Below are 23,231 nucleotides of genomic sequence, written 5' to 3' on the forward strand. Positions count from 1 at the left end.
TTTAGAACACATCTGTGGAATTTTGCTTCAAAGGTAAGTGGAGAAATGGGGCAATAGTTACAGGAAGTGAAGTCAAAATGTTTTAAGATGAGAGAAATAACAGGCAAGATTTGTTGGAATAAAGTCCAACAAGAGTACATGATCTAGGGTGCAAGTAAAGGTTGGGGTTAAATTGAGGCATGGATAGTCTCTTAACAGCTGCCTAGCAGAGCTTCCTGTGATAATGGAATGCCACATGTTGATACTGACCACTTGAAATATGGCTACTGTGAATGACTGAACTTAAATTTTATTTAGTTTTGATTAATTTAAATTTAAATAGCCATGTGTTCCTACCATATTGAATAGTGCAGAGCTACAAGGCTGAATATGGGTATAAACCCTGGTAGAAGGGCTAATTGGAAGTTCTTTTAGATTGCTTAAATTTTGAGTGAACTAGGAGACAGTCAACAGTTGAGAATGGAGATGAGGAAGGAGATATTGATTGATGAAACGAGAAGTGTGAAATAATTGGAGAGTAAAAAGAGAATGTGTGGATGGAAAAGTTCAGGGTGTGTGTCAACCAACATTAAGGGCTTCCTTCAGAGTTGTTTGTATTTGCTGTGCTATAGCTTGGAGCACCAGAGAAGAAGACAGTTGGGACATATCCTCAGCAAACTATAAAGATAAAACATACATTATTTTTAACTAGTATAAAGCCTAAGTAATTCTGTTCATGATTGCTTTATTTAGAAGTTGGCTTTTTTTTTTTTAATGTTAATCTTACATTTAGTAAAGATAACAGCCTTGTGGATTTTTAATTGTTTTCTTTTTCCCCCTCTCACATATATAGCTTAACCGAGCAGAATTTGAAGATCAAGATGATGAAGCCAGAGTTCAGTATGAGGGTTTTCGACCTGGGATGTATGTCCGAATTGAGATAGAAAATGTCCCCTGTGAATTTGTGCTTAACTTTGACCCTCATTACCCAATTATTTTGGGTGGTCTGGGCAATAGTGAGGGCAATGTTGGATATGTACAGGTAGGTACCCTTTGCTGCATACTTAACAGCTGAGGTTCTTGGGTCATACTTGAGGCAATAATCTTACTGAAATCTCTTCTCCCCTCAGATGCGTCTGAAGAAACATCGTTGGTATAAGAAAATCCTCAAGTCCCGAGATCCAATCATTTTTTCTGTAGGGTGGAGGAGGTTTCAAACCATCCCACTTTATTATATTGAAGACCACAATGGAAGACAGAGGCTTCTAAAATATACCCCACAGCACATGCATTGTGGAGCAACCTTTTGGGGTAAAAACAGTTTAGAATAGACTTCTTTATAGGTTAATTTAGACCTTTTAGGATTTATCATTGTAGTTTTGCTTTTTTCCTTTTATGAAATCACAATTCATAAGATTTTTCTGGGGTTGGAGTATATATGTGAAACAGAATCCAGAATGTGTGGTTCACTGTATTTTTTATTTTTTTCTGTTTCCTTTAAGGTCCTATCACTCCACAGGGTACTGGGTTCTTGGCAGTACAGTCTATCAGTGGCAATATGGTAAGTATCTTGGTTGTTTTATTTTATAGGTTGTGTTTGGGAAATAATGTCTTGATTATGAATATGTACTGAAACTTTAAGTTGAAAATTACTCATTTTTGGTATTTATAGTCTTCAGGGAATGGCAACCCACACCAATATTCTTGCTGGAAAAATCCCATAGACAGAGGAGCCTGGTGGGCTATAGTCTGTGGGGTCGCAAAGAGTTGGACATGACTGAGCGACTAACACAGTCTTCTCTTTACTTTCAATTTTCCTTCGTCTTTTTAATAAGTAAGGTGTGGGAGCAGAGAAGAGGGAAGTAGAATTGTAATGATACTGATAATGTTTTATATTTTTATGTTTTTACGGACATATTTTTCTAAAATTACTTAAGCAGTGCTCACCATGAGCTAACCACTCTACTTGGTTCTGACTTCGACTGGATACCAGCTAGACATTAGACTACCCCTAATGATGCTGGAAAAGAAATGCAAAAAAGCAAAATGGCTGTCTGAGGAGGCCTTACAAATAGCTGTGAAAAGAAGAGAAGCAAAAAGCAAAGGAGAAAAGGAAAGATATAAGCATCTAAATGCAGATTTCCAAAGAATAGCAAGAAGAGATAAGAAAGCCTTCCTCAATGCAAAGAAATAGAGGAAAACAACAGAATGGGAAAGACTAGAGATCTCTTCAAGAAAATTAGAGATACCAAGGAAACATTTCATGCAAAGATGGGCTCGATAAAGGACAGAAATGGTATGGACCTAACAGAAGCAGTAGATATTAAGAAGAGGTGGCAGGAATACACCAGAAGAACTGGACAAAAAAAGATTTTCCTGACCAAGATGATCACGATGGTGTGATCACTGACCTAGAGCCAGACATCCTGGAATGTGAAGTCAAGTGGGCCTTAGAAAGCATCACTACAAACAAAGCTAGTGGAGGTGATAGAATTCCAGTTGAGCTATTCCAAATCCTAAAAGATGATGCTGTGAAAGTGCTGTACTCAATATGCCAGCAAATTTGGAAAACTCAGCAGTGGCCACAGGACTAGAAAAGATCAGTTTTCATTCCAATCCCAAAGAAAGGCAATGCCAAAGAATGCTCAAACTACCGCACAATTGCACTCATCTCACACGCTAGTAAAGTAATGCTCAAAATTCTCCAAGCCAGGCTTCAACAATACATGAACCCTGAACTTCCAGATATTCAAGCTGGTTTTAGAAAAGGCAGAGGAACCAGAGACCAAATTGCCAACATCCACTGGATCATCAAAACAGCAAAAGAGTTCCAGAAAAACATCTATTTCTGCTTTATTGACTATGCCAAAGCCTTTGACTGTATGGATCACAATAAACTGTGGAAAATTCTAAAAGAGATGGGAATACCAGACCACCTGATCTGCCTCTTGAGAAACCTGTATGCAGGTCAGGAAGCAACAGTTAGAACTGGACATGGAACAACAGACTGGTTCCAAATAGGAAAAGGAGTACATCAAGGCTGTATATCGTCACCCTGCTTATTTAACTTATATGCAGAGTACATCATGAGAAACATTGGGCTGGAAGAAGCACAAGCTGGATTCAGTATTGCTGGGAGAAATATCAATAACCTCAGATATGCAGATGATACCACCCTTATGGCAGAAAATGAGGAACTCAAAAGCCTCTTGATGAAAGTGAAAGTGGAGAGTGAAAAAGCTGGCTTAAAGTTCAACATTCAGAAAACGAAGATCATGGCATCTGGTCCCATCATTTCATGGCAAATAGTTGGGGAAACAGTGGAAACAGTGTCAGACTTTATTTTTTGGGCTCCAAAATCACTGAAAATGGTGACTGCAGCCGTGAAATTAAAAGATGCTTACTCCTTGGAAGAAAAGTTATGACCAACCTAGATAGCATATTCAAAAGCAGAGATATTACTTTGCCAACAAAGGTCCGTCTAGTCAAGGCTATGGTTTTTCCAGTGGTCATGTATGGATGTGAGAGTTGGACTGTGAAGAAAGCTGAGCGTCAAAGAATTGATGCTTTTGAACTGTGGTGTTGGAGAAGACTCGAGAATCCCTTGGACTGCAAGGAGATCCAACCAGTCCATTGTGAAGGAGATCAGCCCTGGGATTTCTTTGGAAGGAATGATGCTAAAGCTGAAACTCCAGTACTTTGGCCACCTCATGCGAAGAGTTGACTCATTGGAAAAGACTCTGATGCTGGGAGGTATTGAGGGCAGGAGGAGAAGGGGATGACAGAGGATGAGATGGCTGGATGGCATCACTGACTCAATGGACGTGAGTCTCAGTGAACTCCGGGAGTTGGTGTTGGACAGGGAGGCCTGGCGTGTTGCGATTCATGGGGTCGCAAAGAGTTAGACATGACTGAGTGACTGAACTGAACGATGCTGGTTTAGCAAAGTGTGTTCACACAGCCTTCATTTGACCAATCAGAGCAGGTTTTTGGCCTCATTTAACAGCAAAGAAAACAGAATAATGGGCAAATGTAATCCATCCTAAATGTCCAAAATTTAATTTTTCAGCCATTGTAGCCAAATTTTCATATTCCCTTTCATTTATTCATATTTGTGAAACTGTGTTACTATGAAATCACCCTCAGTAATTAGCTCAAGATATCGTCAGTTTTGGCTTATACGTATTATAATTTCAGATAACTTTTGTTAAAATACTGGTTTGTATGTTCACATATTCTTTTTCTTAGGTGACTGTAAGTGAATTGCACTTCAGTAATTTATTGCATTACAGAGAAATGTAGTTTTTCTCTTGATATTATTCCTGTATTCAAATTTTGGGGGTTCCTTTTTAGCCTGATTTCCGGATAGCTGCCACAGGAGTTGTCCTTGATCTGGATAAATCTATAAAAATTGTAAAGAAATTAAAACTAACTGGTTTTCCATATAAAATTTTCAAGAACACTTCATTCATTAAGGTCTGTATATCTCTTTATATATTCAAATATTTTTAATGTATATATTGTTAAAGGAGGCATGAAATACTTCTCATTTAGGTCTAAGAGATAGTTCTAATGCTTTCAGAAAAGTATTTGAAATCTTCTCTAAACTTGGTTTTTTATATTTTTAGTTTACTCCTTTATATTGTTCTCTGTGTTACTTAAATGTGCTCAGAAATCTTAAGGTGAAATAAAATAGAGATATTTAATAATTAAGGCTATTACTCATTATTTCCCTGTGAGATTGTCACAGAGCCAATATTGAAAATATGTAATCTCATTCACTAGGTTTTGTTTCCTACCTTTTTGGTTTGTGTTGAGAGAGGGGGAAAATCATGGGTTTGTCAAACAGATCAGTAGAAAAATAGACAAAGCAGTTCTCAAAATACTTTATTGGCAGGGGTATGGAGAAATGGATGTTATGTCAAGCAGTAAGTATAACGTGAGAGGGTAGTTTGAGCAACATTTATTGAAAATTTCATTAGTGGGCTGTTTCCGTTAAAAATATAGAGTTAAGATGATCATAAAATGTTCTTAAGGTAATATACAACCATCAGCATTTATTTGTCTAGCTTTCTTTATTTTTGGAGTGTGTACATATAAGTAATAGGATATGAGCTGTAGTCCAGCTCCGTGAGATGACAGCAAAGGCCATCTAGGCTAGTTCAGCCAATAAACATCATTTGTTCCTTTCTTCTACAAAGATAGTGGTAATGAGCATATGTATGAGCTCACAATAGTCTTAATTGGTGTTATTTCAGGAAAAATAGAGCTGCACTCCTGTTGACCTAGTAATTCTACTTTTGAGGGGAAATACATTTTGATTATTTTATTACCCTTCAATGAATTATTGTCTGTTTTTTAACCAAGGATATATTTATGAACTAAGAGATAAAATATCTGACTTTGTGTCTATATACTTTTTAAATATTTATATATATATATATATCTCTCTATAGGGAATGTTTAATTCTGCCTTGGAAGTGGCCAAATTTGAAGGTGCTGTGATTCGAACGGTCAGTGGAATAAGGGGACAGATCAAGAAGGCGCTCCGGGCTCCAGAAGGAGCTTTCCGGGCCACATTTGAGGATAAATTGCTGATGAGTGGTAAATCTCCTTTGTGGTGTGTTCTTAACAGCATGTTACTGTTCAGTATTGATTTCTAGCCAGTGTGAATTATAGGTGGGAGTTTAGATCTTTAGAAACAGAGGAGTTGGGACTTTCCTGGTGGTCCAGTGGGTAAGACTTTGCCTACCAATGTAGTGGGTGTAGGTTCAGTCCCTGGTGGGTTAGCTAAGATCCCACATACCTCATGGCCAAGAAACCAAAACATAAAACACAAGTAATATTGTATCAAATTCAGTTAAGACTTTAAAAATGGTACACATCAAAAGAAAAGAAAAACAGGAGTCAGTTGTAGTTCTCCCCGTTTGGAACATCTTGTGCACTGCGCCTGGCAACAACCAGAGAACTTATATACTATTCAAAAGTAGTTCACTTGGCACAGTCTGTCTTCAAATACTATGCAACCAGCTAGAGAAGTTTGGAGTATTTTGTTTTTTTGTGTGTGTACTAACATGGATATGAATTGTCTCCTGAAAATGGTAATGTAAATACACTCTCTTTCCAGATATTGTCTTCATGAGAACTTGGTATCCTGTCTCCGTTCCAGCCTTCTATAACCCAGTAACATCTTTGTTAAAACCAGTTGGTGAGAAAGACACCTGGTCAGGAATGCGGACAACTGGTCAACTCCGGCTTGCCCATGGCATCAAACTAAAAGCCAACAAGGATTCTCTCTATAAGGTATAGTCGCGTATGTGTTCTGTAGATGCGTGTCATTCAGAAGCTTTGTATGTAATGGTTTTTTGCGGTTTGAATTTTCAAGTAGAAAGTCTAACATAAAACTTGAGTGAATCTGTTTATGTTCATAGACTATTTTGGAAGGAACACAGAAAAAGTGGTAAAAGTGGTTTTCTCTGTATTGGAAAGGAGACTTAAACTTTTCACTGTATATACCTCATTTGAACTGTTCTTCTTGGCACTAAACACATATATTACTTTTAAAAACATTAATATACTTATTCTCATTGAAACAATGTGGAAGGTTATTTTTGAAGGATTTAATAAACTTTTTATTGAAGTGTTAACATACATACAGCTTCCCTGATAGCTCAGTTGGTAAAGAATCCGCCTGCAATGCAGAAATCATTGCAGGTTCAATTCCTGGGTCAACAAGATCCACTGGAGAAGGGATAGGCTACCCACTCCAGTATTCTTGGGCTTCGCTTGTGGCTCATCTGGTAAAGAATCTGCCTGCAGCATGGGAGACCTGGGTTCGATCCCTGGGTTGGGAAGATCCCCTGGAGAAGGGAAAGGCTACCCACTCCAGTATTCTGGCCTGGAGAATTCCATGGACTATAGTCCTTGGGGTCGCAGAGAGTCAGACACAACTGAGTGACTTTCACTTTCAACATATATACAGAGAGGAGGTACACAAATAATAAGTGTATACAGCTCAATGAATTTTTTTTTTGCTTTTTTTTTAAACTGGAGGATAAGTGCTTTACAGTATTGTGTTGGTTTCTGCTGTACAACATTGTGAATCAACCCTAAGTATACATATGTCTCCTCCTTCTTCAACCTTCCTCCCATCCCCACCCCATCAGATCACATCAGATCAGTTGCTCAGTCGTGTCCGACTCTTTGCGACCCCATGAATCGCAACACACCAGGCCTCCCTGTCCATCACCAACTCCCGGAGTTCACTCAGACTCATGTCCATCGAGTCAGTGATGCCATCCAGCCATCTCATCCTCTGTCGTCCCCTTCTCCTCCTGCCCCCAATCCCTCCCAGCATCAGAGTCTTTTCCAATGAGTCAACTCTTCTCATGAGGTGGCCAAAGTACTGGAGTTTCAGCTTTAGCATCATTCCTTCCAAAGAAATCCCAGGGCTGATCTCCTTCACAATGGACTGGTTGGATCTCCTTGCAGTCCAAGGGACTCTCAAGAGTCTTCTCCAACACCACAGTTCAAAAGCATCAATTCTTCGGCGCTCAGCCTTCTTCACAGTCCAACTCTCACATCCATACATGACCCCAGGAAAAACCATAGCCTTGACTAGACGAACCTTTGTTGGCAAAATAATATCTCTGCTTTTGAATATGCTATCTAGATTGGTCATAACTTTTCTTCCAAGGAGTAAGCGTCTTTTAATTTCATGGCTGCAGTCACCATCTGTAGTGATTTTGGAGCCTAGAAAAATAAAATCTGACACTGTTTCCACTGTTTCCCCATCTATTTCCCATGAAGTGGTGGGACTGGATGCCATGATCTTCGTTTTCTGAATGTTGAGCTTTAAGTCAGTTTTTTCACTATCCACTTTCACTTTCATCAAGAGGCTTTTGAGTTCCTCTTCACTTTCTGCCATAAGGGTGGTGTCATCTGCATATCTGAGGTTATTGATATTTCTCCCGGCAATCTTGATTCCAGCTTGTGTTTCTTCCAGTCCAGCGTTTCTCATGATGTACTCTGCATAGAAGTTAAATAAGCAGGGTGACAATATACAGCCTTGACGAACTCCTTTTCCTATTTGGAACCGGTCTGTTATTCCATGTCCAGTTCTAACTGTTGCTTCCTGACCTGCATACAGGTTTCTCAAGAGGCAGATCAGGTGGTCTGGTATTCCCATCTCTTTCAGAATTTTCCACAGTTTATTGTGATCCATACAGTCAAAGGCTTTGGCATAGTCAATAAAGCAGAAATAGATGTTTTTCTGGAACTCTCTTGCTTTGTCCATGATCCAGCGGATGTTGGCAATTTGATCTCTGGTTCCTCTGCCTTTTCTAAAACCAGCTTGAACATCAGGAAGTTCACGATTCACATATTGCTGACGCATGGCTTGGAGAATTTTGAGCATTACTCTTAAGTTCTCAGTCCCTGCCTGAATTCCCATTTTCATTCAGGTTTTAGTCTCTGAGAATGTCCATTATTTAGTTCACAGCTTAACAAGGCATTTGAAAAGATTTGTTTGTGTTAATGGTGGATATTTAATTGTTTTGTAATAAGTGGGTAATTCAGGGTATTGGTTTATCATTCTGCTAGAAACAGTTTTCCAGGCATTAGTTTTTCTGTGAAATAGTTAATAAAATTTGAGTCATGTTGCCATGAATTGCTCTTAAAATATGCTTGAGGACATAGTACCTGTTGTCCAGTTTGTGGAGCTTACTTATTTTTGAGAAGGATATTTCTCTGAATTCTTTCATTCTAAAATATTTTGGTTTTTAAACAGAGAATATTGAATATTATTGTGGGCAGTGTCTTAAGATATTGCATAAATATTCTCTATGTAGTCTACTTTAGTAAAGGTTTAGGGCAAAACTGTCAGCTTACTAACTACTTTTGAGGCAGTTAAGGATTTTGGTCATCTCAATTTAAGTATAGAATTTGGTTAGCTTGAAAATTGAATGTAGAGAGAGTTTTGCCTTCATTTGTCATTTAAATCTCGCTTTTTAAAATCAGCCTTTTATTAGAAACACAATAAACTTCTTAATGAGAATCAGGGGTGGGCGCACTTTGGCTCTTCATTGGAGGAATAACTGTGTCCTTAAATCCAGAGAGGCTGATAGTCAAGATGAAAAGCTATTATTATTCTTGTCAGGCTAGAAAAAGCCATCTCAGTGCTCCAAAGATAAGGCCTGAATTTGCCATTAACAGAAAGGTTGGATCTTTTCATCAAATCTATTAAGATCCCATTGCCCATACTGTAGAAATTTGCACAGTTGATTTCTTGGAAGAATTATAAATATGTATTCTATATATATTCTATATATTCCTTTGTTTTTTCTGTAGCTGTGCATGCTCACTGAAGCGATTTATATTTGATGGATAATTGAGTCCTCATTTCTCATGGTCAGCAAACTGTGGTATTACTGATTTGTGGAAAAATCAATCCATTGAGAAGATTTCATGCAAATTTTAAGTGCGCATTGATCATAATTTAAATATGTCATAGTCTTTGTTTTCTTTTTCTTTTTCAGCCAATTGTGAGGCAAAAGAAACATTTTAACTCACTGCACATTCCAAAAGCCTTGCAGAAGGCCCTGCCGTTTAAGAGCAAGCCCAAGACCCAGGCAAAGGCAGGCAAGACTCCAAAGGACAGAGTGAGACCAGCCGTCATACGGGAGCCTCATGAAAGGAAGGTACTGTCAATGGATGGCTTCCAGTACTTTGCATTTAGATGTGAAAGTCATGCTCTCAGTAACACATTTGGCATTCTTACTGCATTCTCACTTTACATGAGGAAAGGATAAGGGTCAGACACTTCAGGGCACTAGATCTGGAAATTAGAAGAAAGGCCAGAATCCATTTCCCTTCTTTTGTTTAGTCATGCTCTGCCTTATGCATTTTAATGGGGAATAAGAAGCACACAGCTGGCACATCACTCTATCAGCTGTACAGAGTATCCATAGAGTGATTAACAAAGGTGGTTTTGTGGTCAAGGCTGTTATATAAGTATTTTGTTAAGTCAGTGTGCTCCTACTTATATTTCCATGCAAATTATAATTCCCTAGTTCAGGATCAGTTTTCACTAGATTAATATTCATTTGGATAATGAATTGATTCTCATTTTGATACAGTCAGCTGCAGTGTGTAAGGATCCCTGAAACTTAGAACGAAGGCATGCTACAGCTGTAAGAATATTTTGATGCTCAGTGGTTTTGTCCTTGTCAGATCCTTGCACTGCTGGATGCTCTGAGTACAGTGCACAGTGAGAAGATGAAGAAAGCCAAGGAGCAGCGACATCTCCACAACAAAGAACACTTCAAAATGAAGCAGAAGGAGGAAGAAGAGAAACTGAAGCGACAGAAGGACCTCAGGAAGAAGCTCTACCGAATTCAGGGTCAGAAAGAAAGAAGAAATCAAAAGTCCAGTCTAAAGGGGCCTGAGGAGCAGTTGAAGTGAGCTGCAGACAGATAGACTGTCATTTGAACCCACAGTGATGAATGTTTTCGCATTGTAAGTGACAGGTCAGGGGACTGGACAAGCCTGTTTGTCGGGGCATCACCCAGACCGTGCCTTCGAGAGGAGAAATGAGACTGCTCACAGGATACCTGTTCATTCTCAACATCCAGGTTACCGCAAAATAAAGCTACATAATTTATGGTTTTCTAGATCCCCTCACATTCCTCTTAACCTGTCTCAGTTTAATTTTGTGCTACGAAAGTATTAAAATATTTTCTTGTTAATTTTGCCTGAGTAGTTTTCATTAAGGATGAATGCTTGATGATTGCTTTTTCAACCAACTTCATGATGCGTTTTCCAGGAGGGAAAAAATGTTAACTTGACTCCTTAGCATTAAGGTAAAATTTTAGAAGCGGATATGTAATTTTTGGTTTTTTGTCTGTTATATGTTATATTCTTTGATCATTGATCCTAATGGACATTTTACGTCTTCACGTTTTGCAAGTTAGTGTTAGCTGTGCATACTCAATCACTTCAGTCATGTCCAACTCTTTGTGACCCTATGGGTGGTAGCCCACAAGGCTCATCTGTTCATGGGAATCTCCAGGCAAGAATACTGGAGTGGGTTGCCATACCCTCCTCCAGAGGATCTTCCTGGCTTGTGGATCAAACCCACATCTCTTCTGTCTCCTGTATTGGCAGGCAGGTTCTTTACCACTAGTGCCACTTGGGAAGACAGTAATAGCTAGTTAACACTAAATACTCATTTAATGTTTTAGACCAGGGATGATGTGTATCTGTGGAGATAGTTAGGCATACTGTCTGAAGTTCATATTGGTAAACCCTCTAGGTCTAAAATACATAACTGAGAGACAACACCACCTACCTGGGAGTGAGCGGAATCATCCAGGGATAGGAAAGGATCAAGATGAAACAGCCAGATCTTAGTGCAGTGTTCCTGCCATTAGTTAAGTGTCTCCACATACGTCAAAGAACATCATCAAGTCCAATCCCCATGTTCAGGCCAGCGCCGAAGAAGCCCAAGTGATCCTACTAAGACATCCACTCGTCTAAAATCTGAACAGGTCCAGCTAAGCAAGGCTGTGCACAGAAGCCAGACACATAACTTACATAAACAAAGAGGGCAGCCTGTCCTTCCCAGTGTCCTAGACTGCTACACACAGACTTTACCATCACAGTGCTAGATGCAGGGAGGGGCTCGGTGGGGCTCCTGGCTCTGCCACTGTTTATGGTGTGACTCTGGAAGATGATGCTGTGAAAGTGCTGCACTCAATATACCAGCAAACTGGGAAAATTCAGCAGTGGCCACAGGACTGGAAAAGGTCAGTTTTCATTCCAATCCCAAAGAAGGGCAATGCCAAAGAATCCTCAAACTACCGCACGATTGCACTCATCTCACACACTAGTAAAGTAATGCTCAAAATCCTCCAAGCCAGGCTTCAACAGTACATGAATTGTGAGCTTCCAGATGTTCAAGCTGGATTTAGAAAAGCCAGAGGAACCAGAGATCAAATTGCCAACATCCGCTGGATCATGGAAAAAGCAAGAGAGCTCCAGAAAAACATCTGCTTTATTGACTATACCAAAGCCTTTGACTGTGTGGACCACAATAAACTGGAAAATTCTTTAAGAAATGGGAATCCAGACCACCTGACCTGCCTTTTGAGAAACCTATATACAGGTCAGGAAGCAACAGTTAGAACTGGACATGGAACAACAGACTAGTTCCAAATAGGAAAAGGAGTATGTCAAGGCTCTATATCGTCACCCTGCTTATTTAACTTATATGCAGAGTACATCATGAAAAATGCTGGGCTGGAAGAAGCACAAGCTGGAATCAAGATTGCCGGGAGAAATATCAGTAACCTCAGATATACAGATGACACCACCCTTATGACAGAAAGTGAAGAAGAACTAAAGAGCTTCTTGATGAAAGTGAAAGAGGAGAGTGAAAAAGTTGGCTTAAAACTCAACATTCAGAAAACTAAGATCATGGCATCTGGTCCCATCACTTCATGGCAAACAGATGGGGAAACAGTGGAAACAGTGACAGACTTTATTTTGGGGGTGCTCCAAAATCACTGAAGATGGTGACTGCAGCCATGAAATTAAAAGATGCTTGCTCCTTGGAAGAAAAGTTACTACCAACCTAGACAACCTAGTCAAAGCTATGTTTTTTTCCAGTAGTCATGTATGGATGTGAGAGTTGGACCATAAAGAAAGCTGAGCACTGAAGAATTGATACTTTTGAACTGTGATGTTGGAGAAGACTCTTGAGAGTCCCCTGGACTGCAAGAAGATCCAACCAGTCCATCCTAAAGGAAGTCAGTCCTGAATATTCATTGGAAGGAGTGATGCTGAAGCTGAAACTCCAATACTCTGGCCACCTGATGTAAAGAACTGACTAATTTGAAAAGACCCTGATGCTGGGAAAGATTGAAGGTGGGAGGAGAAGGGGACAATAGAGGATGAGACAGTTGGATGGCATCAGCAACTGGATGGACATGAGTTTGAGTAAACTCTGGGAGTTGGTGATGGACAGGGAGGCCTGGCGTGCTGCAGTCCATGGGGTCACAAAGAGTCAGACACAGCTGAGCGGCTGAACTGAACTGGGCAAATTCCCAAGTATCTCTGAGTTTCAAGTTTCTTATCTGTAATATGGGGGTAATAAACTAATCTTGCAGTTTGTGAGGCTTTAATGAGACCTAATGCAAAATGACTGGCACAGAACAGATTTTTAAATTTTTTTGTTTCTCTTGGTTCCATTTTAAAGAGTTGTATAGGGTCCAAGAGTTTTAATACTTACATAGATTTTAACACATTTTCTATATGTTCATGTAACCACCACCACTGTCAAGATACCAAAGAGGTCCCTTCTCCAGAGCACTTCCTCATGCTATGTAGCCCAAGCCTTCCTCACTTCCAACCCCCATTAACTGCTGATGAGTTTTTCATCACTACAACTTGTCATTTCAAGAATATGTAAGTAAAACAACAGAGTATGTAATCTTTTGAAATTGGCATTATGTCTTTGAGATTCATCCCAATTGTCCTGTGTATCAGTGGTGTATTCTTTTTGTTTACTAAATAGTTACCAGCTGTACAGACACACCACAGTTGGTTATCCATTCTCCAGTGAAAGGCCTTGTGGTTGTTCCAGTTTGGGGCAATTATGAATATAGCTGCTATAAATATCTGTATAGAGGTTTTTGTGTGAACATGTTTTCATTACTCCAGGGTAAAAAAATAACCCAGGAGAAGCACTTCTGGGTCATATGGTTTAAAAGAACTGTCAAAATGTTTTCTGGAGGGGTTGTACCATTTTGCATTCCCACCAGCTAATGGATATATAGTGGTATCTCGCTGTGGTTTTAATTTGCATTTCCCTAATGACCAATAATGTGGAGCATCTTTTCATATGCTTAACTTGCCTTTCATGTACTGTGTCTGTCCTCTCTGGTGATATGTTTTATTTTCAAGTCTTTTGCCTACTATTTATTTGGATCATTATTGATTTTGAGAGTTCTTTGTATATTTTGGAAGAAGTCCTTTGTCACATATATGATTTGCTAATACTTTCTTCTAGTATACTGCTGTTTTTTCATTTTCTTAAGAGTATCTTTAACAAAATTTAAAAGATTTGTGAAGCCTAATTTATTAATTTTCTCTTTTATGGTTTGTGCATTTAGTGTCCTCACTAAGAATTCTTTTCCTAGCCCCAGGTCAAGAAGATATTCTTGTATGTTTTCTTCTAAAAGCTTTATAGCTTTATGCTTTTCATTTTGAGTTAATTTTTATATAGATGTGAAATTTAGATTGGAGTCCTTTTTTTTTTTTCACTTATTGTTCTAATACCATTTGTCAAAAGGCTATCCTTTCTCCATTGAAATACCTTTGCATCTTTGTCAAAAATCAGTTGGGCATATTTGTGAGGGTATATTCTGGGCTGTATTCTCTTTCTTTGATTGATGCATCCATCACTTTGCCACAATATCTTGATTATTGTAGCTTTATATTAGGTCTGTAAACTAAGAAGTGTGATTCCTCTAACTATTTTTTCAAAATTGTTGCTGCTGTTCTAGAGCCTTTCCCTTTTGATATAAATTTTAATAAGCTTGCCTACATTTACCAAAGAATCCTGCTGTGATTTTGATGGCTTTTGATCTATAGATCAACTTGGAAAGAACTGAAATCAATATAGAGCTCTACAGTCCATGGCTTCTCTCTCCGTTTATTTAAGACTTTTTTGGTTTCAAATTGTTTGCTGCTAGTTTTTAGAAAAATGATTGGTTTTTCTGTGTTGAACTTACATTCTGTGACTGTAATGCGCCCATTTAGTCTAGATCTTTTTGTGGGGAGGAGAGCAGATTTCTTGGGATTTTCTACTTAGACTGTCATGTTTTCTGCAAGTAGAGAGGGTTTTTATTCCTTCCTTTATAACTGTGAAACTGATGTGTTGCGGTGGCTAGGACTTTCAGGATAATGTGAAATTGAAGTATTGAAGGTGGACATTCTGGCTTTGGTCCCATTGTAGATACACTTTCTCAGTTTGAGGAAATTCCTTTCTATGCCTGGTTTAGCTGGGAATCTTTATCATGAATGAATGTTGTAAGGGATATGGTTCTGTAGAGTTCTTATGTCTATTTGATTATGGTATCAGGGTAATGCTGGCCTTATAAGATGATTTGGAAAATGTTCCCTCTCCTTTTATATTCTTGAATTGAGGGTAGAATTGTTATTTCTTCTTTAAATGTTTGGTAAAATCTGTCAGTGAGGGAATTCCTTAGTGATCCAGTAGTTAAGACTCCGTGCTACCAAGGCAGGGGAAATGGGTTCAATACCTGGTTGAAGAACTAAGATCCTGCAAGCCGTAAACTGTGACCAGAAAGATTTTTTTTAATGTTTATTTAACAATGAATTTAATATATTTAATAGTTATAGGACTACTCAGATTACTTCATCCTAAGTGAATTTTCCTAGGTTATGAAATGGAATTGATTTATTTCACCTAAATTGTCAAATTTATGAGAATAGAGTTATTTGTGTGTCCCTTGTGTGTGTGTAGCTCATTCAGTTGTGTCTGACTTTGTGACCCCAAGACTGTAGCCCACCAGACTCCGCTGTCCATGGAATTCTCCAGGCAAGAATACTGGAGTGGGTTGCCATTTCCTTCTCCAGGGGATCTTCCCTATCCAAGGATCAAATCCACATCTCCTGCATTGGCAGGTGGATTCTTTACCACAGCACCACCTGGGAAACCCCCATATGAATCTCTTACTATCCTTTTACTATCTTTTGGGTCTGTATGACATCACCTCTTTCATTCCTAATAATGGTAATTTGTGTCTTCTCTACTTTTGTTCTTTGTCGGTATTCCTAGAAGTTTATTAATTTTTATTTCAAAGAATGAGCTTCTGGTTTCATTGATATTTCTCTATTCTTTTCCTGTTTTTAATTTCATTGGTTTCTGCTCTTTATTATTTCTTTTCTTATGCATGCTTTGATTTTATTATGTTCTTTTTTCCTAATGTCTTAAGATTGAAGCTTAGATTAATGATTTGAGACTTTTCTTTTTTCCTAAAATAAGCATTTAATGTCATACATGTCCTTGTAAGCACTCTGTAGCTGCAGAGTGCTACAGCCTTCTATGGGTTGTGGTCACAGTGTCAGTTCCATTTACATACAAAGCCCTTGCAGTGTTATTTGGGTCAGTCTCACATGTGCATTACCCGTAGCCTGTGTGGGCCTGGGACTTTGATCTATTTCTTTGGCCCATTCTCAGAGTCAATGATATGCTGCTTAGAGTCAATGCGTGCACAGCCTAGGAGGGCGCCCAGGAGCTCATTAACAACTTTGGGGGGTCACTGTCCTGAACTCTTCCACTCCATGACTTCCTGGTACTTTCCCCGTTTCCTTTTCAGCCCTCAGTCTAAACACTGCAGCTTCCATACCACGTCTGTGCCCAAATCCAGAGTCAAGCAAAGAACCAAGAGAGTAAGAAAACAATGGTTAAAACAACACCAACAACAAAACTCCTTCCAACCTGGATCAAAAAAGGACATGCTTATGGGCTGCAGAGGGCTGGGCAGGAGAAAATGGAGTAGGGAAGAGGAGAGATTTCTTGCACTCTCTCTGGGTTTTAGGAGACTCTTGCTCCTCAGCCTGAAGGCTTTCTTGACCGGTCTCTGTTTGCACCTACATCCCCCTTGAGGTTTAGGCTGCCTCGCTCGGGTGAGGATAGCTATGAGGTACCAGGAAAGGGAAAATGGTAAAACTCACCACCAGCTCAGTGTTACTTTGAATTATGGTCTCCTGTCCCAGTCCTCCTGCTGTTGTTTTATTTGACTTTAAAAGTCCTCAAATAGCTCCTCTATGGATTCTATTCAAGTTTGTACACTTGCATTTCAGTGGAAGAGTGAAATGTACTTACTGAATGTTTTTTCCTGGTCTGAAGTCCCCTTTAGTTTTTCCCTTTAAAACAAATTCCTATAAATAAGATTCTGCGGCCACTTTTTAAAAATTGCTTTTTATTTTGAAATAATTATAGATTCACAGGAATTTGCCCAAAAATTTACAGGGAGTTTTCCTTGGGGCATTTACCCAGCTTCCTCCAGTGCTAACATCTGGCAGAACTGTAGTACAATATCAAAATCAGGAAAACTGACCTTGGCACAAATCCACAGAGTTTTTCAGATCTCATGAGTCATTTATGTACTAATTTATGTGTGTTATTCTGTGTGATAGCATGTGTGTAGCTTTAATGATCACAATCATACATAACTGTGACATCATTGGAAGGCTTCCTCGTGCTACCACTTTAAAGTCACACACCCCTCACCCATCCCTAACCTCTAACAACTGTTAATCTGTTTTCTATCTCTATAGTTATGTTACTTCACAACTTTATGGAATCATATAATATGTGTCCTTTTAAAATCAGCTTATTTCACTCAGCATAATGTTCATGCAAGTTGTTGCAAGTGTCAATAATCTCTTCCTTTAAAAATTTTTTTAAATTATTTTTGGCTGTGCTGGGTCTTTACTGCCACCAGGACTTTTCTCTAGCTGCAGCGAGTGAGGGCTACTCTCTAGTTGCAATATGTGGGCTTCTCATTGCAGTCGCTTCTCATTGCAGAGCAAGGGTTCTAGGCATGCGGGCTCAGAGTTGCAGTGCGTGGGCTTAGTTGCTTCACAGCATGTGGAATCTTTCCAGACCAGAGATCAAACCCACGTCTTCTGCATTAGCAGGCAGATTCTTTACCACTGAGCCCCAGAGAAGCTCAATCTCTGCCTTCTTAATGCTGCATGGTATTTCATAATATTTATTATGTTCTACAGTTTGTTCAGCATTCCACATTGAAGGACATGTGCATAGTTTCTGAAAAGTGAAAGTGAAAGTGCAGTTTCAAGTCACTCAGTCATGTCTGACTCTTTGTGACCCCATGGACTTTACAGTCCATGAAATTCTCCAGGCCAGAATACTGGAGTGGGTAGCCTTTCCCTTCTCCAGGGGATTTTCCCAACCCAGGGATTGAACCCAGGTCTCCTGCATTGCAGGCAGATTCTTTACCAACTGAGCTATTAGGGAATCCCTAGTTTTTTACTATTACAAATAAAACTGCTCTGAACATACATGTATAAGATTCTCTATAAAAATAAGTTTTCATTTCTCCAGTAAAATGCCTAACATTTCATTTTCTGGGCCAAATAATAAGTCCGTTTTTAGTTTTCAAAGAAACTTCCAAACTATCTTCCAGAGTGGCGGTACCATTTTACAGACTCACCAGCAATGTATGAACACTCTGGCTCTCTGCATTCTTGCAAGCATTTAGTGTTAGTGGTTTCCTAAAGCCATTCTAATGGGTGTGTAGTCATAATTCATTGTGGTTCTAATTTGCACTTCCCTAATGACTAATGATGTTGCCCATATTTTCATGTGTTTATATGCCATCTATATAGCCTCTTTGGTCAAATATCTGTTCAAATCTTTAGTACATTTTCAATTTTGTTTAATGTTGACTTCTGAGAATTTTTTTTAAATAAATTCTAGACATCTTAAGTTCTTTGGTAGGTATGCAATTTGCAAGTATTTTATCCCATCTGTAATTTGTCTTTACATCATCTGAACAGGATGTTTTGCAGAGCAAAGAAAATTTTTAATTCTGATGAAGTGTGGTCCGATTTATCAACTTTTCATTTCATGGATTGTACTTTTGGTGTCAAGGTTTCAGAACTCTTTGTCTAGTCTCTCCTCCCTCCACCCCTCACTTCTGCCTGTGCCTTGATTTCAGACTTCTCAGCCTCCAGAACTGTAACAAAGAAGCTTCTGTTGTTTAAGCCACCCAGTTTAATGGCATTTATTTAGCCCAAATGGACTAAGACAATGGGAGAAACCCAGGAGCTCAGTACAGTGCCATCTCTCAAGTCTCCTTCTTCCTGCCAGTCTGCCTTCCTCTTTCCACCTTACAAATCCTTTTATGATTGAAGGGATTTCCAATGCATTTAGTCATATTTAGAGGGAAGGAGTAGGAACAGCGAGTCTATACCATCTTGTCATGGAATGCCCAATCTTTCAAGTGTTTGGAATGTGTTCCATTCAATGTCTGTCCCTTGGGACGGCTGTAACAGCTCATAACCCCACCAGTAATGTTTGCACGCATCCATTTGTTTCATCCATGCAAAAACATCTGATGTTGAGATCTTGTTTTTAAATTTTGCTTCTTGTTCCTATATTAGGAACACCTATATTAGATGATTAATTAATATGGGCTGCTAACTCTAGTCTATGAACCCAAACCTTGGAGAAGTCACAAATGAAATGATAGAGCCCAGAACAAAGGTGAAAATGCAAGACAAATCCAGAGGAGGCAGAGCCAAGTGGGGTAAGGGAGGGGAGGGGAGACATTCCAGCTTGGAAGCTGCTGCTCAGCTACCTAGGACCAGGCCAAAGCAGCATCTCTCCTACTTGTACCACCCTGGGGTCCCTGGCCTGCCCAGCATTGCTCTTGTGAGGAGCAGATTCTGTGCCAGACACAGGCAAGACCAGAGCAGCCTGGAACCTACCTGGAGTGAGTGCCACCCCACCTGGGCAGATCACCTGGCTGTCCCATGGCACCTCCCCATCCCCAGGTACAATGCAGGCTGACAGCCCCAGGACAAAGACAACAACCAGGCTAGAAGAGAGAGAGGTTCCCTAAGGCCAGAGTGGCCTTGCAGGGATGCACAAAACAGGGGATGCTGAGCCAGCCCATCTCACCCTGTGCTCTGCCCTGAGGAGCATCCTACCGGCCTTCCCTAACTGACCTGGAAGGTGCGGCCTGGGGCGAAAGCTGCCGGTTCCTCCTCACAAGTGTACTCAACCGGCTAAGTTGGCTGACCTTCACCAGGGAAAGTGAGTGGCTTGGACTTCCATGGTAGGCCAGTGGTTAAGAAGCCATGCCTGCACTGCAAGAGCAGTGGTTAAGGGATCATGGGTTCAATCCCTGTCAGGAAACTAAGATCCTACATGTCTTGTGGTGTAGCCAAAAACAAACAAAAAACCCAACCAAACAAGTGAGACAAAACAAAACAAACAGAAATAAAAGAGAAAAAAAAAATGGCTGTAGGGAAAAATGAGACGTGAGAAGAGTAAACACCAAGAGGAAAAGATCACAAACTGAATACCCGAGGGAGCAGATAGACAGAAAAGACAGGAAAAGCATTTACATGTGAATAATAAATACCCTCAGTAGGGTACTGGAAATATGAGGCTAGATGAGGCAGTTATGAAGAAGAACCAGCTGGGGATAAAGGGTGTTAACAATGAAGAAATGATGAACTCAATGGGAAGGTTAAAGGGAAGAAGAACAAATGAATGAATGGGGAGGAACCAACGAGATGGAGAGTTAAGGGAGGAGGGAAGTGAGAAGGGAAATTGTTCCTATTTATTAATAATATGAGTGCCAGAGGGAGAGGGAAAGATCAACAGATAAGAGGAAATATTTGAAAAATAACTGAGAATTTTCCCATTTCCGACGCCTGTCAGTGACACTTGTGCTCAATGCTTTTAATTTCTGCCAGTCTGGTGGGCACAAGAAATACTTCATTATCATTTAAATTTGCATTTTTATTAGCTATCTAGAGGGCTTTAGCATCTCTTCAAGTGTTTATCAGCCATTCTCATATCTTCTGTAATTTGTGCATATCTTTGCTTGTTTTTCTGTTGGTCCGTATTGACTTTGTAAAAGCTCCTAAGGTATTCTGGATATAAACCATGTGGCTGTTTATAAATCTTATAAATATTTTTCCTCCAGTATAACACTTGTCTTTTGATAAGTCCATGATGCCTTGTATAGAGGTTTTAAATGTTGATGTGATCAAATCTGTTGTTTTCCTTTTTGTTTTTGAGGTTTTGTGTCCTGTCTGGGTGAGTCATTCTTACCTCTTTAATTACAAAAATGACCCTCTATTTTAAATATCCTCTTATTTTTTCAAAAAATATTTCTGTATGTTTTCTAAATTTTTAATTTTTATTCTTTAGCTTAAAATATTAATAATTATTAAAATATTTTTCTTTTCAATTTCATATTTATCAGGTGATTATTGGTTTTATTTTGACTAATTTATTTACATTTAGTTTAATTATTTTGAAGTAATATAAGATCCTACATGAACATAGATTGTAAACATTCCAACAATATAGGAATAGCATAAAAGGAATTGTTTTCTCTTTAACTTCCTTCCAAACTCTCTGCCTCACAGTTAACCATGTACTCTGTCTGATGTGTATCTTCCTGATCTCTAATTTTAGACACTTATATTCATGTATATTAATTTTCTTCCATGGAAGCTCTCTATTTTCACTACTGTATGCGTCTGGAGGATCTTTTATATCATTGCAGCCTGTGTGTATTTGTGCGTGTGCGTGTGTGATCCTTGTTCAGTCTGTTAATCCTGTAGAGAGAACTGGGAGCTTCCCATTCTCTCCTGTGTTCTGGTAACGTCCATAACAGCAATCCCTTGTCTCTGGAGGTTGAGGGAGCCCTCCTTCATTACCTTTTCAGTTATGTTTATTGTTCTTTTCGGGCTTCCCAGGTGGCCCTACTGGTAATGAACACTCAGATTAGCTATAGTTGGGCAAAACCATCTAATACAAAGCATATTTTATAAGAAAGTTGTTGATAGCTCATGTAATTTACTGAAAGTGAAAAACAGAACAGTTGTCCGGGTACAGAATGGTTCTAAGTTATCAGTCGTTTATCCTTATGATCGTGTGCCTAACTGGGAGCCGCAGTTCCACATCATGAGACAATACTGTACCACATTTCCCTAGCCCAGGAAAAGATCAAAACTCAAAAACTGAAGTATGGTTCTACTGAATGCATATCACTTTCACTGTATTATGAAGTTGAAAAATCGTTAAAACATTTTTAGTCAGGGACCATCTGTAAAGAGTTTTTCATTTTAGCTCTTATTTTCTCTTCAACATAAGCTGCCTTTCTTTTACCCCCCTTTTATTCTGTTTACTACAAATTCATTTGGGGATATGGCTTTCTCTCTACTTCACAATTTTTTTGAATTCCATATTTCATATAAATACCTTATGGCTATTGAGATCCAACATTTTATAATGCCCGTTGTGGAAATTAATTGGGGTTCCAAAATGCATTTCTAATGTTCGTATTGTCCCTAATTATACTGCACCCTGGTGACAGAATGTGATCTGTGGGATCTGACAGCTCCTCGCTCATCAGGCACAGCATCAGTGTTTCCAAATGCTCTACAGGAGCTTGACAAGAACATACGTTCTCTGTTGGGTTCAAATCTTTCTGTAAAAGCACATTAGAGATATTCCAATCTGTTCTCTTGTTTTGTAATAGCCTCATTTGTTTTGTTTGCTGAAATCTCTCAAGCTAGTGAGACTTTTAATGTAGCCAGGATGTTTCTCTGCTTAGGCTGAAGGGGTAGAGTAGAGAGGGGCCAGATGCCTGTCGTCCAGGACTGGCACCTTTTCATTTGCTCTCGTTGCATCTTGCCAGGTAAGCACTCTCCTGTCTCAGAGCGTAGTGAGCACAGTGGTAGGGTGGGGTGCGTTTCCCTTGGGCTGGGGGCAGTCCCACCTGTGCTGTTGCGGCTGAGACACTGCCCACTCCCCTGCCTCATGATAGATCTTGTTAGTCAGCTGGCTCCCACCTGGCCTGGGATCCTGGCCAGCCCACAGTGTGGACATGGTCCCAGCAGGGATGGAGAAGAACTTATGTTCCTTTGAGACAACCAGGGTCTCCCCAGGCTGCTGCTGCTCTGATATCAGGATGTCTGGGAAGCCCCATACCTCTTCCCCAGTGGGCAGTCCTCTTCCTGTGGTGGCTTTTGGGGTGTCCCTCTCACAGCCTGTCTCTCTTGTACTCTGTCTTACCCTGCTCTTTCACTGCTTATCCTCTGCTCTCCCAAACTGACTCACATCTTCCGTGAGGTTTATGAAAACCAACTCTCACACGGTGCTCTCAGATCAGATCAGTCGCTCAGTCGTGTCCAACTCTTCGCGACCCCGTGAATCACAGCACGCTAGGCCTCCCTGTCCATCACCAACTCCCGGAGTTCACTCAGACTCACGTCCATCCAGTCAGTGATGCCATCCAGCCATCTCATCCTCTGTCATCCCCTTCTCCTCTTTCCCCCAATCCCTCCCAGCATCAGAGTCTTTTCCAATGAGTCAACTCTTCGCATGAGGTGGCAAAAGTACTGGAGTTTCAGCTTTAGCATCATCCCTTCCAAAGAAATCCCAGGGCTGA

General features: G+C 39.8%; 1 protein-coding gene across 4 annotated transcripts in view; it reads left to right on the forward strand.

Annotated features, from left to right (window-relative positions):
• The window catches only part of BMS1 (BMS1 ribosome biogenesis factor), a 33,457-nt gene extending 22,733 nt beyond the window's left edge, over window positions 1–10,724 (forward strand). For all 4 annotated transcript variants that reach the window (XM_025284566.3, XM_006050754.4, XM_006050755.4 and 1 more), the window contains exons 16-23: window positions 833–1,021; window positions 1,110–1,290; window positions 1,482–1,540; window positions 4,333–4,455; window positions 5,436–5,583; window positions 6,107–6,282; window positions 9,516–9,677; window positions 10,210–10,724. In XM_025284566.3, coding sequence (XP_025140351.2) covers window positions 833–1,021; window positions 1,110–1,290; window positions 1,482–1,540; window positions 4,333–4,455; window positions 5,436–5,583; window positions 6,107–6,282; window positions 9,516–9,677; window positions 10,210–10,440 — 1,269 coding nt within the window. In that variant the 3' untranslated portion in view covers window positions 10,441–10,724. The remainder of the gene's footprint in view (window positions 1–832; window positions 1,022–1,109; window positions 1,291–1,481; window positions 1,541–4,332; window positions 4,456–5,435; window positions 5,584–6,106; window positions 6,283–9,515; window positions 9,678–10,209) is intronic.
• The last annotated feature ends 12,507 nt before the right edge of the window (window positions 10,725–23,231 follow it).

The sequence above is a fragment of the Bubalus bubalis genome, chromosome 4 (assembly GCF_019923935.1).
Source record: "Bubalus bubalis isolate 160015118507 breed Murrah chromosome 4, NDDB_SH_1, whole genome shotgun sequence".
Taxonomy (NCBI): Eukaryota; Metazoa; Chordata; class Mammalia; order Artiodactyla; family Bovidae; genus Bubalus; species Bubalus bubalis.